The following is a 16,065-nucleotide window of genomic DNA, read 5'->3' as shown; positions in this document are numbered from 1 at the left end:
ACATACTATTTGACCCAAAATTGCTTTGAAAAAAAAAGCAGCCTAGAAGAAGGTAGGCAGACTTTTTAAAATATAAGATGACAATCATATATATACTAATATATTATACCAAAATAAATTTCAAATGAACGCATCGCTGAAACATAAACGGTGATATGGATCACTGATGATAAAAGGGAAATATTGATTTGCAAAATTAAAAGTAAGTACACAGTATCAACGCAGCTAAAATTTGGGAAGCACATCTCTAAGAAAAGATAACTGCAACAAATTTCTCTTTAAAAAGCTTTCATTAACTTAAGAGCTGCTTAAATAGTGAAAGAATATAAAAATACAGCTTTTGGAGTAAGACATTTTAAGATATTAATGACCTCATTTTTAAAAATGCTACAAATTGCTACTATTAAAAATATACAAGTTAAAGCAATGCTGAAGTTTTTTAGCATATTCAAAATGATGGTTAACTTGAAAAAAAGAAAAAGAAAATGAAAAAGTTTGAAGGAACTGTAACAAAACAGGCACATTAAGACACTATTGGAGCAGGCTGTTGGCTCATTCATCCTAAAAGGCAATTTGGAACCCTACCCCTGGAAGTTATGTATGCTCTTACTACCACTGTGAGACCAAAATTCTAATCTACAGACCATGGAAACTGAAACAGGCATCTAAGTAATTTCAATTTATTAGAGAAATTGGTGGTCCCTAAGAAACTGGATCCAAGATTTATAAGCAGTGAGGAATATCTTCTACCTATTTATAGGGAATGAAAGAGCACCAAAAATAGAATGAAGCAGTACAATGGTTCATCTGATCAATTCCAAAAGGGGGAAATCCACATGACTGATCAAGACATGGAGATTCATGTTTGGCTAACAGAAGGAACTCCAATATTTATTCAAGGGAGATATTTCCAAAATGTTGCTGTCAGTCAGTGACTAGGCAACAGGATTACAGGACATTCAACAAGCATGTTAGGAATATCAAGACTGAAAAAACACAGATAATGGTGAAACCATGGTTTTCTAGAACACAGCAGTAGATATAATTTTTTGGACATGGCCACCATAGGAATTGGTTTAGCTAGAATTGACTGTAAAAAAGTATTTTATTTTCTTCTTTTTCTGTCCCTGCAGGAGGAGGTGGGTAGAATGGGATAGAGACAAAACAGCTTTTAATTCACTGAAATAGTTGTATTAAAAAGAAAAATAAGTATAATACCACTTTCAGTTCCCATTTCATGGGATTTTTGTGAAACAAGTGCTTTAGAAAGCTAAAAGCATGATAGAAGTATAAGTTATTATTATTTTGGTGTTGTTATGGCCATCATAGAGAGGCAGCCTTGGCATTTTGGGTGCTGTGCCAACCTTAGACAGGAAGACCTGGGTTCAAGTACAGCCTGGGACATTTACTAGTAATGTGATCCTGGGCAAGTCAATTACCCTCTCTGTGCTCTACACGAGAGGTGTCAAAAACAGGGCCAGAAGGAGATTAAAATGTAATTGGGAAATATTTAACAAAATAAATAAGAAGGCATTGAAACACAGAGACCAAAATATTTTAAATACTAAGTCAATATGCCTCCAGCAAGGACTTTTATGTCCACATTAGTGGCCCCAGTTTCTATTTGACACCACTTTTCAAGATGACACTATTGCCTTAAGTTTCAAAGAAGGGACAACCTGCATTAGTGGAGAGAGTGTAGTTTTTCCTGGAGGGTGTTTCAGGAGTTTCAGGCTCTCCCCTAATCAGCTACAAGGGACCTTACAACAAAGAATGTCAGAACTGGGAGGGGCCTGGGGTCAGAGAACGTCATACATAGTTTAGAGACACATGGAACATTAAACCTTGACACAGACCTTGGCCACTCCAATAGAAATCATTTTCTGAGAAGCAGATAGCACTTCCCCAATGCTTTTTGTATTAGAAGTTCCCCGGCCCACATTCACTGTCACTGAAAACAATGATACCCTAAATGTGTTTCTGTAAAAGTATGTTTTGTAACGGTTCTGTTCTTGGTGAGCCCAGCTTGAGGGACAGGATTGGCCTCTGAGTAGATGTTGTCCCAAAGTGTGATGCTCCTTGGGGACCTAGGGATGATAAAAGCTTCTAAGACATTGGGCCTGGACCCTGGGGAGCTGGGGACCAGTGATTCTGGGTGGAAAGGGAAAGGGGTGGGGAACTTGGTGGGAATTATCGGCCATCAGTCAGCCTGGGTGGGCTCTGAGTGCTGGGTAGACCAGAGCATTCTGTGGAATAAGGGGACATGAAGAAAAGGTAGGGGAGTCATCTACTCATGGATGGAGGGGGCAGGGATCAAAAGGGCTGTCATGGATCCTGGCAAAGCAGTGTTGCAGAAAGAAACCAGCACAGGCAACTAGGTATAATGGAAAGAGCACTGGGTTGGATGTCAAAGGACCTTGCATAGAAATGCTCTAGTGCAGAAATGCAAACTAAGACAATTCTGAGGTACCAGTTCACACCTCTCAGATTAGCTAAGATGACAGGAAGAGATAATGGTAAATGTTGGAGGGGATGTGGGAAAACTGGGACACTAATACATTGTTGGTGGAGTTGTGGAATGATCCAACCATTCTGGAGAACAATATGGAACGATGTCCAAAGGGCTATAAAACTGTGCATACCCTTTGATCCAGCAGGGTCTCTACTGAGTCTGTATCCCAAAGAGATCATAAAAGATGAGAAAGTACCCACATGTTTGTAGCAGCCGTTTTTGGAGGAGCAAGGAACTGGAAACTGAGTGGATGTCTATCAGTTGGGGAATGGCTGAATAAGTTATGACATATGGAATGTACTGGAATATTATTGTTCTATAAGAAATGATGAGAAAAATGATTTCAAAAAAGCTTGGAAAAACGTAAATTGAAGTGAGTAATACTAAGAGAACATTTTATAAACTTGTGATGGAGAGAGGCATCAGCATCTAGAAAGAGTTCCATGGAGGGACTGAATGTCGATCACAACATAGAATTTTCATCTTTTTTGTTGCTGTTTGCTTATTTTTAGTTTTTTCCCATATTATCCTTTTTGATCTGATTTTTTGTACAGAATGATAAATGTAGAAATATGTGTATAAAAATTCCACATATTTAACAAAAAAGAGAGAAAATTGTAAATAGTAACAAGAAGATTGTGCGATAATCAACTATGATGGACTTGGCTTTTTTTAGCACTGAATGAAATGATCCAAGGCTATTGCAATATACTTGTGATGGTAAGTCCAATCTACATTCAGTGAGAAAACTTTGGAAACTGAAAGCATAGTATTTTTACCTTTTTTTGATTGTTGTTTGCTTGGTTTTTTTTTTCTTTTGTGTTGTTTCCCTTTTGATCTGACTTTACTTGAACAACATGAATAATATGGAAATATATTTAAACTATGTTTAACCTATATCAGATTGCTTTCTATCTAGGGGATGAAGCAGGGGGGAAGAGAGGGAGAAAAATTTTGAATACTAGGTTTTGCAAAGGTGAATGTTGAAAACTATCTTTGAATATATTTGAAAAATAAAATACTACAAAAAATAAATGCTCTACTGACAGAAAACCCTTGGTTTGCAGAGGGGAAAACCTAGGTCTGAAGAAGGGAAGAGCCTTGGTTAAGGTCACACAGCTAATAAGTAGCATTTGCTCACTAGAAAGTAGTAAGACCAGAAGACAGAGAAGACAAGCAATCTTCTGCTCTGGTGTGAACCAGCTCATTCACAGAATTGCAGGGGTGACTTTTGCTTTTAGGCAATAGCTACCAAGTGTATCCTACAAACAAGAGGGAGTGGAAAGAACCTGGGATTCAGGGACTTGGAGTTGTGAGTGGGGCTGCCACTTCCCTAGTGCTGTGATCTAGGGCAAGTCACCCCGGCTCTCTATACCTCATTTTTCCCCTCTCTAAAATAGGCATATTAATACCTGTCCCACCTACCTCAGTGGTGTGGTGTGTGTGTGTGTGTGTGTGTGTGTGTGTGTGTGTGTGTGTGTGTGTGTGTGTGAGGTAGGGTGGGGAAGAGGGAGCTTAAAAAGATGTGAAAGTCCTTAAGAGGCAGAAACCAGTTTGTGAGCAATTCTTCCTTGTGTCTGACCAAAATCTTTCTTGATGTGCTCCACATCCATGCTCTTCTCAGTTCTTCCCCAAAGCCCCCTACTGTGTCCCTGTTGCTGAGGCCTGCTGTTCCCCAAGGAAGGAATCCAGACCACCCACTTCTTTCCATAAAGTACATTGTATGTAAGGATGCTCCCCTTTCTGGGCTCAGCAGTCAAATTGCTCAGTGCCCTCCTTATGGAACCTTTCTGCAAAAGGGGAGATCAGGTTGCCAGCTCTGTAGCAACTTGGGATAAGGCTGTGGCAATAGCCGGCACAGGGGATTTCAGGTCAATACCAGGGTCCAGGAGCCACAACAATGGAAAAACAGTGGAGGAGAAGGTAGAAAAGGACAGAGGAGGAAGAAAAGAAAGGGAGGATGGGGAGGAGGGAAAGGTAGGAAGAAAACATGAGGAAGGAGGAGTGGGAAAGAAGATGAGCTGAAAGAAGAGGGAGAGGGGGGGAAGGAAGAAGAGGAATCAGGAGAAAGAACAAAAAGGAAAAAGAAGACAGGGAGAAGCAGAACTCAGTGTTTAGGCTTGAAAAGCCCAGACCAGTCCTTCAGGCCACCTCCTGCTGAGCCAGGGCTAGGGCATGCAGGGGGCAGGAGGGTTTGGGCCAGGGGGACAGACTCCTACTGGAGCCTGTCCTGCTGACCATCTCTGAGGACAGCTGGGGCATCAGGAAACAGCCACAGCCTGACCCCTCTACCATGACCTCCCAGGGATGTACCCAACCATCTCAGGGGAAGACTTCCCAACAAACACTTGACAAAGCAATCAATCAACAAACATTTATTAGGTCCTTACTGTATGCCAAACACTGTGCTAAGCACTGGGTATACAATGAAAAGCAAAAAATACTATCCCGGCTCTCAAGGAGCTCACATTCTAACAGGGAAGAAAACTTGTAAATAACTATGTACGCACAATATATAGACAGAGTAGGTGGAAGGCAATATGCGAGGGGAAGGCACTAGCAGCTGAGGGAGCTGGGAAAGGCCTCCTGCAGAAAGATATCCCTTGGCCTGAGCCTAGAAGGAAGCCAAAGGGTCTAAGAACAATACATTCATCAAATGCCTGCTCTGTACATGGCACTGGACTGGGCACTAGGAGTGATACCAGCTTCTCATTTTCCACTCCTTCCTTCTTCCTATCCTCACCAAGATCTGGCTGTGGTTGCACTTTTACTCATTTTCCTGCTCTCCCCCCAACTCAACTCCCACTCTCCTTCCCATTCCATCACAGTGAAGGAGTATGAATATTCCTTTCTCTCCATTGCCATCTCTCACTATCACCAAACTCCTTTGAGCTTCATTCAATGAATATTTCCCAGTGAGTCAAGGTTCTAGCAAACTTAATGAGAAAAGAGTATTAAAAGATAAGGGAGACAAGCCCATCGGGAAAACAGATAATATACTGATGGAAGTGCAGGTAACATATACATACACACTTGCCATCCATCATTTCTGGCTAGTATTTCATTACTAATGACCAAATTCTTCCTTCATGTGCTCTGGCCTGGCCACATAATCTGCTTGGCTAAGAAAGTACTTCACAGTTATTTCTGTCAATAGATAGAAAATATATGGCAAAAATATACACACAAAAATAAATAATCATTATAGTCCTCGGGTAACTAAAATTATTCAAGTTCATTTTAGGGACTTTTTGTTGTTTTACAACGAGGCTCTGAATTACTTTTGTCTTTCTAGCAACTACAAAAGCACAATTTTATTTCTTCAAATTTAATTTGGTATAAAATATAACTAAGGTGACTTTGCTCTCTTTGGACTTTCTATTATGAAGCTGACTTGCAGAATCATCAAATAACACAGTAAACATGACAATATTTAAAGGGTGGTACAGGAGTGAGGAGAAAAAAGTAAAGTTAGTAGAATTAAAAGGCAAAAGGGCAATAAAAGGAATGATGGTGTCAACAGAAGTTCAGGCTGATGCTCCTTGGATGCCAGCTCCCCCACGGAACTTGAAAAGCCAGTTACAGGGGACTTTGCTGAAGTGGGTAAAGCTAGATTAAAACATTTAGTCAATCACAGATCTAATACATATACCAATTCAAAACCAAGAACACTAAAGATGTTTAGAAGATGAAACATCAGGAAAAGCAGTCACTAAATTCTCCTTTTCCTTCTTAGATTAGCTTAGCTGAGTCAACAATTTGCAGCACAGTGAACATGGGTCCAAAACAAGGGAATGCTGTGTAAAACTGGCAGATGATCAATTTTCAAGCAAACATCAAGGAAACTCCAACCTTCTACTGAAACAGGGGATGTGAGCAGATTCATTCTCCATAGGTGTAGAACTGCTGGTCCTCACCTTCAAATGCTGGTATCTCTTGCAGGCTGGAAGAGACAAAAATGAAACAAGGCATTAAATTAGTCAGTGCTTGGTAATCTGGGAATTGAGAGGAAAATAGGGGCAGGGACCAAACTAAGACCAACTAGATATAATTACCAAAAAACACTGAGTAAGATATGAATTTTCCCCCTTGGCCACCCATACTTGCTAACAGGTGGATTAATTAATACACTGCAAAACTCAAGCTGAAAACTCTTCTACCTCAGGATCTGTAGTAGGAAGGTAGGCTATAGTTAGTATTGGGAAACAAAACAGAGAACAAGTTGAGAAAATAGGGTTAAAAAAAAAAAAGCACGAGTTTAGATATTTAAAAAAAAAAATAAGCCCTGTTTTCTATTTCACCTCATGAATCCTTGCGGGTCTCCTCTCCATACGGAATCTCTGCTGTACTGAATATAATGGATGCCCTGGAAGCCTCTCGGGTAGTTGCTGTGGTAGGGGCCCGGGAAGCGGTTCTGGAACCCGGGGTGCCCGTTGTTGTAGACGTGGGTAGCTCCCGAACCGAGCCCGTACAGGTAGCCAGAATACTTGGCATCATCGATGTGGTCTTCAAAGAACATTTCCCTCATTTTGAAAAAGGTCATACCTGTGAGTAGGGAATCGGACCCTGCCTGGTGCTGGGAGCCTATGCGCTCCAGCTCCAGCTGAGTGGCCACTTCCTGCAGTCCACCCCTAAGGTTTTTGCAGCTCTTCATGAGGTACTTGATATCATAGATGACCGGAAAGAACAGTCGGAGAATCTCGAAGAAGTCGCGGGCTTCTTCGGGCAAAGGAGAGTTGGTGAGCATCTTGATGAAGTAGCCGAAGTCGTAGCCGCTGTGGAAGGATAGCCACTTGACCCCGTCACACAGCACCACTCCCGATGTCATCAGGAGCTCGGCAAAATACTGGGTCTCGATCCCTTCTTCTTCATGTTTCTTGAACTGGATGCCGGACATGGTCAGGAGCTCTATGGAGTCTTGGGCGTACATATCCTCCTTCAGATTGAATTTAAAGTTGAATTGCCACGTGGAGGTTCCCGGGGGGCACTCTCCCTGCTCGTTCATGAACGTCAGCCCCAGCTGGATGATCTTCAGCCAGTCCACATTGCACCTCAGCAGTTGGTACTGGTAGTCGGCGTAGCTTCGGAATTCTCCGATAGGTCTCGCCACCACACCTGGGAACTCCGTATCCATAGCCACGTAATTGTATTTCTGGATAACGGGTCGCATTTTCTTCATCTCCTCGTCCAGGTTGCAAGCCCAAACTTCCCGGATCCGCGGGCTCTGCTCGGCACGGGCTGCAGGCATGCTGGGCTGAGGCGGGGCGCGCGGCGGGGAGCCGTCGGACACTAGCGAGCTGCAGCAGCTTCTCATGGAGCCGAGTAAAGATTCGCCTCTCCAAGCCCCTCTCTCGACCGCCTTTACTTTGGTACCTGCGCCGGGGCCGCTGCGGTCGTGCTTCTCCGCCTCCTCAGTCCCCGCCTCCCGCTCACCATAGAGACGGCCTTCTGTGGCTGCGCCCCCCACCTTCCCTCCGTCCCTCCCTCTGTTCGGTCGCCCCCCCCAACGCCCTCAGCCGGCCGCCTGGGGAAGGAAGGGGGCACGGGAGCCGCGTGGCGCTGCCCCTCCCCTCTCCCAAGTCCGAGTCCGGGGAGGGAGCTGCGCGGTGACGTCAGCCTGCCTGTGTACCGAGATGCTGATGGAACTGCTGGCTATTATTATATGGTATACCAGGAGACACGCGCGCGCGTTTCTAGGAGACCCCGGCAAAACGTCAGCCCCTCGTGAGGGAGGGGGTGCTTTCGTTGCGCGGCCAGTGTCGCCGTCCCCCGCGAGCCGCGCCGCCGTGCTCGCGCCCCGCGGTCTGCCCCCCCTCCCCGCCGCTGCCCAGCTCCGGAGCCTTTTGCTGAGATGATAGAGGGAAAGATGAATGAATGGATGGATAGAGTGAGAATGCCGACCAGCAGCCAGTTAACCCCAAAATTACATACGAGAAGGAAGAAAAAGGAGGAAGAGAAGGGGGGAGAAGGAAGGGGGGAGAAGGAAGGGGAGGAGGAGGAGGAGGAGGAGGAGGAGGAGGAGGAGGAGGAGGAGGAGGAGGAGGAGGAGGAGGAGGAGGAGGAGGAGGAGGAGGAGGAGACGTTGAGAGAGGAAGGGGGGGGATTGCCTTTGGGAAATGGCAAAACTCTTTTAGTGGCCGCTTTTAATTTCTGTACATGAGACTTAAAGGGCTCCCTTATTAGACAATTTTGTCCTGTAATGTCCAGCCTTAATCTGAATGAATGAACAAATGAAAGAATGAATGAAGCAAGCATTTATGAAGCTCGTACTATGTGCAAAGCACTATGCTAAGGGGGGAGGGGAGGAGGCAGGGAGTACAGAATTAAGAGCCCCTGCTCTCAAGGAGCTCCTCTAAAATGGGAAGAGAGCTAATGATCAATATTCCCCATCAATTAAAACATACTCAAATCACACTCCTTTTCAGGCTCGACAAGATTACTTCCCTAAATCCAAAGTGAAAATCACAGTACACAGCTCTTCCTGTACCCCTCCTCACGCAGATCCAGAGGGCATGGATGGGAAAGTACCCTGAGGAAGTTAAACCTCCCCAATAAGGGCTTGATCGTGTCAATTATTAACCTGGGGGACATCACATCACCCAGTGTTTGTTTCCACAGGGAACCACTGACCAGATTCTGCCACCTGCTGTACACCTGCTGCAGGGGCTGTATTGTTGCCAAGGCCATGCTGGAAATCATGCCCCCATGCCCCTGGGCTGCACCACAGAGGCATGAATGAGATTGTATAGGAAAAACATTAGTAAACATTCACATTTAAGCTACGAGTGGTGGGGGCAGGGGAGGCAGGCTGAAAAAAAAAAAGGACAATATGGGGGAAAGATGCAAAATGTCTGATTTAGGCTAAAGTGTATGCGCTGGCTGCCTTGCAGAGCTTGGATAATCAATTGTCAAGTATATAATATCAGATGTGCTTAGCTCTTTTCAACAATGAGGTGATTCAGAGCAATTTCAATAGACTTAGAATGGAGAGAGCCATCCACATCCAATGAGAGGACTATGGGAACGGAATGTGGTTCACAACATAGTATTTTTATCTTTCTTATTGAAATTGTTTGGATGCTTATTTTTTCTCATTTTTCCCTTTTTGATCTGATTTTTCTTGTGCAGCATGATAAATGTGGACATGTTTAGAAGAATTGCACATGTTTAGACTGCTTGCTGTCTAGTAGAAGGGAGGTGGGGAACACAAGGTTATGCCAGGCTGAGTGTTGAAAACTAGCTTTGCATGTATTTTGACAAAAAAAACTGTTATAAAAAAGACACCCCTCCAGGAAAATATCTCACTCCATTAAAAAAAAAAGCATTTGGAAGATATCTTCAAAAATAAATAAATGTACAATAAAACATATAATACTTTAAAACTGAAAAAGGTATGTAGTATCAGGGATTCCTTTTTCTGTGTGGGTTAGACTAGATGGCCAATGAACTCCTTTCCAAATCTCAGTTCTGGAATTCTTTTGTAAATACCTAGAGTCCTGGGTTTTGGAAGGGGGAAGAGCCTGCTTCTAGTTCCACTTCTGATACTTCCTATGTTCCTATGTTCAAGCCCTTCACCTTTCTGATCCCCTCATCTGTAAAGTGGGCGTAGCAACTGCCTGACAGGGACATTGTTTATAAAGTTTAAAGTGACTGGAGTCAGTGATGTCTGAAGACTTTCTGCTAGACCATATGTTGTTGCCAAGCACTGTGCTTTTTTTTTTTTTTTTTTTGGCTGAGGCAATTGAGTAAAGTGACCCGCAGGATCATACAGCTAGGAAGTGTTAAGTGTCTGACATCAGATTTGAACTCAGGTCCTTCTGACTTCAGGGCTGGTGCTCTATCCACTGTGCCACCTAGCAGTGTTCTTTCTAAAAAAAATTCTTGTTATTTTTAGTTCCAAATTCCTTCCCTCTTTCCACCCTTCCTTTACCCATCCTAACCACCCTACCTTTACTGAGAAGGAAAAAATGTGATACCCAAATATGCACAACATATTTATGCATTATCCAAGTTACCAAAAAAGTAGGAAAAAGAAAAAGAAAAACGTAGACTTCAATCTGTATTCTGAAACCATTAGTGTTCTATCTTGAGCCTTTGGAGTTGTGTTATATCATTTTATTGATGACAGTTTTTACAAAGTTTATTATGATTACCAAATTGTTACTGTGTACATTATTCTCCTGATTTGCCTCACTTCACTTAGTACTTGTTCTTCCATTCTCCAACTGATGGATAGCCCCTCAGTTGCCACTTCTTTGCCACCACAAAAAGAAATGCCATAAATATTTTTGCACATGTGAATACTTTTCCCTTTTCTTTGATTTCCTTGGAATACAGACCTAGTAGTGGTACTGCTGGATCAAAAAGTGTGCAGCTTTATAGCCCTTTGGTATAGTGTCAAATTGTTCTCCAGAATGGTTGAATCAGTTCAGAACTTTGCCAACAATGCATTCGTGTACCTATTTTCTGACATTCCCTTCAGTATTTCTCATTTTCCTTTTCTATCATCTTAGCCAATCTGACAGGTATGAGATGGTTACCTCAGAATTGTTTTAATTTACATTACTCCAACCAATAGTGATTTAGAGCAGTTTTTCATATAACTACAAATGGTTTTAGTTTCTTCATCTGCAGATAGTCTATTTTATAGCCTTTGATCATATATCAATTAAGAAATGACTTCTATTCTTATAAATTTGACTCATTTCTTTATGTATTTGAGAAAGGAGGCCTTTATGAGAGATACTTGTAAAAAGTGTTACCCAGCTTTTTGCTTTCCTTGGTTGCATTGGCTTTGTAGTGCAAAACGATTTATTTTATAATATAATCAAAATGATCCATTTTATATCTTCTAATGCTCCCCATCATATCTTTCCCTTCTCCATAGGCCTGACATCGAAACTACTCCTTACTCTCCTAAATGAAATATGGTGTCACCTTTTATGTCTAAATCATGTACCCATTTTGATATTATCTTGCTATACCTCCATAAATTGTGATTTATTCTGAAAATATTTCCTTGGTTGGAGCTTTTCAACAGCATCTGCTGGTTTGAAGTCTGCTTGTTCTTTTGTGGGAATTTTGTTTCCTTAACAATATTTCATAAACCATAGCTTCTTTATCCATTCCCCAAATGATAGGCATCCACTTAATTTTCAGTTCCTTGCCACAACAATAAAAAAAGGCTGCTACAAACATCTTTCTGCATATGGGACCTTTTCCTTCTTTTATAGTCTCTTTGAAAACAGTGACACTGCTGGGTCAAATGGGATACACAGTTTGCATAGCCCTTTGAGCATAGTAACCCATAGGGTTTTCTTTTGTTTTTGCTGTTTTCAGTGCAGGAAGGAGTGAATGCAGCTAGAAGAGAGAAAACATTAATACTTTTTAACTGTAAAGGAAAATAAAAGTTACATTTCCAATGTGAGTTCCATCAAAAAAAAATGCAGAGGATCTGAGAAAGAATATAGTAGATGACCTTGCTGGGATCCCCTTAACCAGTTGGTGGTCTCATGGCAGCTAGAACTTGGCTGGTGGTCTTTTTGGGGCCTGGGATTTTATTGATGATCTGGCTGGAGGTATGAAATCCAGTGGATAGTTAAGCTGGGGCTCTAGCATCTGGTTGGTGGTCTCAGTAGAGTCCTGGAACCCAAGTGATGGGCTCAGTTGGGGCCTTGGATTTGATTGATGCTTTTCTTTTAGGCCAGGTACTTAAGTAAAAGTCTCAGTGTATGCCTAACAATTAATTGTCATCCTCCTTGTGAGTCTACCTGTGGCCAACACGACAGGTTGTTGATATATGGTATATACCATAGGAACTCTGAAACTCTTAGGATGATAAGAGGGGAAGTGATTCTGATTGGATTTGTTCTTCCAGTGTCAAATTCCTTGTCATCTCCATAAAAGGCTGCTGAAGATTCCTCCAACACCTCCATTCAGTTGGTCTTTCATCTCCTGTGAAGACTGTCTGTCAGATGCCAGGGTACCACGGAGATTGCCATTTGATGGCCAAGGCTCCTTTAGGATCATTAACTGGCTGGGAAAAAGGGATGAGAAAAATGTGAAGACAGTGGAAGAGAAGAATAAAAATAACTGCAAAAGAGAGACAGTAGAACTAGTCTCTCTTGAAAGGGCTCCAGGGAAAGGAGACATTACTGGTCTAAGGGCTTCCATCTCCTCTTTATGAGGAAACTGTTTTAGATGTCTAACCCTTCAAAAAAGAGCCCCAGAATAGACATTAAAACCAGAGATTTAACCTCTGGCCTACCACTAATTTGTGGTTGGAACAATTGAACCAGTCACCTCCAGTCTTTGTGCCTCATTTTTCCCATCTATCAAATGATCAGTTTGTGCTTGATAATTTCTAACATCCTTTCCATTCCTCTTTTCCCTTTAAAAGTATTTTATCTTCTAATACAGGTAAAGATAGTTTTCAATATTCACTTTTATAAGATTTTGTGTTCCAACTTTTTCTCCCTCCCTCCCTCCCTCCCCCCCTTCCCCAAGACAGCAAACAATCTGAAATAGCTTAAAGATATGCAATTCCTTTAAACATATTTATACATTTTTCATGTTGCCCATGAAAAATCAGAATAAGAGGGAAAAATATGAGAAAGAAAAAAAAACCAAAGAACTGAAAATATTATGAAATGAAAATACTATGCTTCTCCAAAGCATTCATAATAGACCTTGGACAGAAAATGCCACCTGCATCCAGAAAAAGAACTAAGAAGACTGAATGTAAATCAACATGTCCTATATTCACTTCTGTTTTCTGTTTTTTATATCTCCCATGGTTTTCCTTTAGTCAGATTTTTCTCTCTCAATATGATTCATAAAGTAATGTGTATTAACAATAAATAAATTTACTAGAAAAAAAAAAGAAAAATCAGATGGTTCCCAGCCTGTGTTTGACATCTTCAGAACTCAAAAATTTTTTAGTGTTACATATAGTAAATTAGAAGAAAAATCAATGCAGCACTATTCAATAATTCAACAAGCAACCTTTAAAAAAAGGAAATACTATGTTTTGATCTATATTCTGACTCCATCTCTCTCTGGATGTGATATTATTTTCCATTCCAAGTCTATTGGAATTGCCTTGAATTGTTAAGAACAGCTGAGTCAGTCATAGTTGATTCTTACATAATCTCGTCATTCCTGTGTGCAGTTTTCTCTTGGTTCTGCTCGCTTCACTCAGCACTAGTTCATGTAAATCTTTCCAGGCTTTTCTGAAATCAGCCTGCTCACCATTGCTAATGGGACACTCATACTCCATCACGTTCATATACCATAGCGTCTTTATCCATTCCCCAAATGATAGGCATCCACTCAATTTTCAGTTCCTTGCCACAACAACAAAAGAAGCTGCTACAAACATCTTTGTGCACCTGGGTCCTTTTCCTTCTGTTACAGTCTCTCTGAAAGAAAGACCCCAAAGTGACACTGCTGGATCAAAGGGGATGCACAGTTGGCATAGCCCTTGGGGCCATAGCTCTCCACAGTGTTTGAATCATTTCACAGCTCCACCAACAATGCATTAGTTTTTCCCTCCAACATTTGTCATTATGGTGGCCTGTCACCTTAGCCAGTCTGAGACTTCCTTTCCATTCTAACATGCAAAATCCCTTCCAGCTCGGAGATTCTTTGCTTTTAGGCTCCCAGTTCTCTTCCAGCTCTAACATGACCTATCCTGTATTCTAGGGATGTTTCTGGCTCTGACTCACTGAGGTCTCTCCCATGCCATATACTGAGCTCCCTCACCTGCCTGCCATTGGCCATTCTCTTGGGTTGTGACAGTCCCCCCCCCCCCCCCCAAGCCCTTTCTTTTTCTAGTAATGTATGCTTCCAGGCTCCTTCCTCCTAGTGCTGACCTTCAAGGCCCCTCTCCGTTCAAACAGTCATGCTGTTTGGACAGTCTGTTCTGTAATTAGAAGACAACTTTAATGTATGGAAGTGTCCCTTGGGTGTGCGCCAGCCTTCCTGTAAGCAATCTCCTTTCCTGGTCTTCCCCTCTCCGTGCCATGGCCGTGCCGTGCCCAGCCTTCTCGGGACCAGCCTGCCCCGGAGAGCCCCTCGCGGCGCCTCTTCCTCCGAGGTTGCCGCGTGTTGTCGGGCTCCCCATTTCGGCTCTTGGAGAACGCTGCCGACATCCCTGGGTGCTCCGAAGGGGGGGCAAGGGCTGCCTCCAGGGGCGGAGATGTTCTAACGGGGGTCCGGCCTGAGGAGAGAGCCCTGGATTAAACTTAAAGACGCCCGAGTTCAGATTCTGCCGCCCGCAGCTCCGTGACGGGGGAGGCACTCAGGCTCTGTGGGCCTCAGGGTTCTCGGCTGCAAACGGAGGGCGAGCTGGGGCTGCGGGCTCCCAGCTCCTTTCCAGCTCCCCAAGGAGGCTCTTTCCACCCTCCCACGGGGTCAGTCCTTCATCCTCCCGCCAAACTTCCCCTCCCCCCTCCGCCGCGCACAGGTCCGGGACCCGGACTAGGGAAGGAAGAGGATTCTAGGGTCCCTCCAGCCGTCAGTGTGGACAAAGAAGCCCGGGCCGATTCTAGGACCCGGGGGGGGGGGGGGCTGGGGCCGGGCGGTCGCTGTTTGCCCTGAGGGGAGCTTGTGTGGCGGAGCCTCCCGGGTACAGCGGCCCCGGAGCTGCTCCTTGGGCAGCGGCCGGGCCCGGGGCAGGAAGCCCAATGGGAGGCGCCGGGAAGGGAAGTGCGCCCGGGCTGCGGGCGGGAGCCGCCGGGGAGCCTGGGGAAGGGCTGGGGTCTGCGGGGCAGAAGGGGCCGGGCCGGCAGCGGCCCAGGCCGCTGGGACACGGGGGGGGGAGGGGCTTCAGGTACGGGGGCTGCCGTCCCTCGGTCTCTGAGTCTTCCCATCCCGGACCCCCGGGGAGGGCGGGGCTGCAGCTGCCTGGCTCCCTCCCGGGCCCGAGCCGCCATCCCCCGCACGCCATCCGGCCCGTGGGCATCCGGCCAGCGCGGGAGAGCGAGTCCTTTCCTCCCGGGGCCGCCGCTTCCCCCTGGGGCAGCTGCCTCATGGGGGGGAGGGGGTGTTCAGCCTGACACCCCCCCCCCGCCTCCCCGCGGCAGAGAGAGCCCCCCCCCCCAGCCTCGCGGGCCTCCCTCCGCTCCCCCCCAGAGAGGCCCCAAGGGTGTCCCTGGGATCGGGGCAGCCTCTCACAGGGGCCCCCGGGCCTCATCCTGGCAGGGATGGCAGAGGGGCCGGAACCCCGAGAGCCCAAGCGAAACGGCGGGCTCCCCAAGTTACCAAAGGGGGAAAGTCGGAGCCGGGAAACCGAACCAGGCCCCGACCCAAAGCCCGGTTCTGGCATTCCGTGGCAGCCGCCCGTCACTTCAGGGGTGGAGGAGGAGGGGAAGGGGCAGATGGGATGCAGTGAGGGGCCCTGGACTGAGAAACCCAGGCCAGGAACCGCCCGGGGAGGGGGAGGGGGCCGCAGGGAAGGCCTCCTCTCTGTCAGTCCCTCCAGGACCCAAGTTCAGAGGTCAGGCAGGAGGGAGCAGGCAGGGAGGTTCAGGGGGGGCAGGGCTGGTCCCCAA

The 16,065-nt window shown here is 45.0% G+C and overlaps 1 protein-coding gene and 1 long non-coding RNA gene across 5 annotated transcripts in view; one reads left to right on the top strand and one right to left on the bottom strand.

Moving 5' to 3' along the window:
• The window catches only part of LOC141548287 (uncharacterized), a 124,584-nt gene that overhangs the window by 89,476 nt on the left and 19,043 nt on the right, over positions 1–16,065 (top strand). The window lies entirely within an intron of this gene.
• On the bottom strand, positions 4,873–7,992 carry LOC141548227 (CCR4-NOT transcription complex subunit 7-like). The gene is made up of 2 exons (XM_074276966.1): positions 6,814–7,992; positions 4,873–6,455 (listed from the first exon to the last, which is right to left on the bottom strand). Exons 1-2 carry the CDS (start codon positions 7,824–7,826, stop codon positions 6,395–6,397), a joined length of 1,074 nt encoding a protein of 357 aa, XP_074133067.1. The 5' UTR covers positions 7,827–7,992; the 3' UTR covers positions 4,873–6,394.

The sequence above is a fragment of the Sminthopsis crassicaudata genome, chromosome X (assembly GCF_048593235.1).
Source record: "Sminthopsis crassicaudata isolate SCR6 chromosome X, ASM4859323v1, whole genome shotgun sequence".
Lineage (NCBI taxonomy): Eukaryota > Metazoa > Chordata > Mammalia > Dasyuromorphia > Dasyuridae > Sminthopsis > Sminthopsis crassicaudata.
This window is presented reverse-complemented; position numbering and strand designations above follow the sequence as displayed.

Bases quoted from the DNA above. Each gene is read 5' to 3' on its own strand.
- LOC141548227 (XM_074276966.1), bottom strand. From the start codon at position 7,826: ATGAGAAGCTGCTGCAGCTCGCTAGTGTCCGACGGCTCCCCGCCGCGC. The intron at 6,456-6,813 runs GTGAAATAGAAA...TGTCTCTTCCAG, and splicing joins GACCCGCAAGGATTCATGAG to CCTGCAAGAGATACCAGCAT.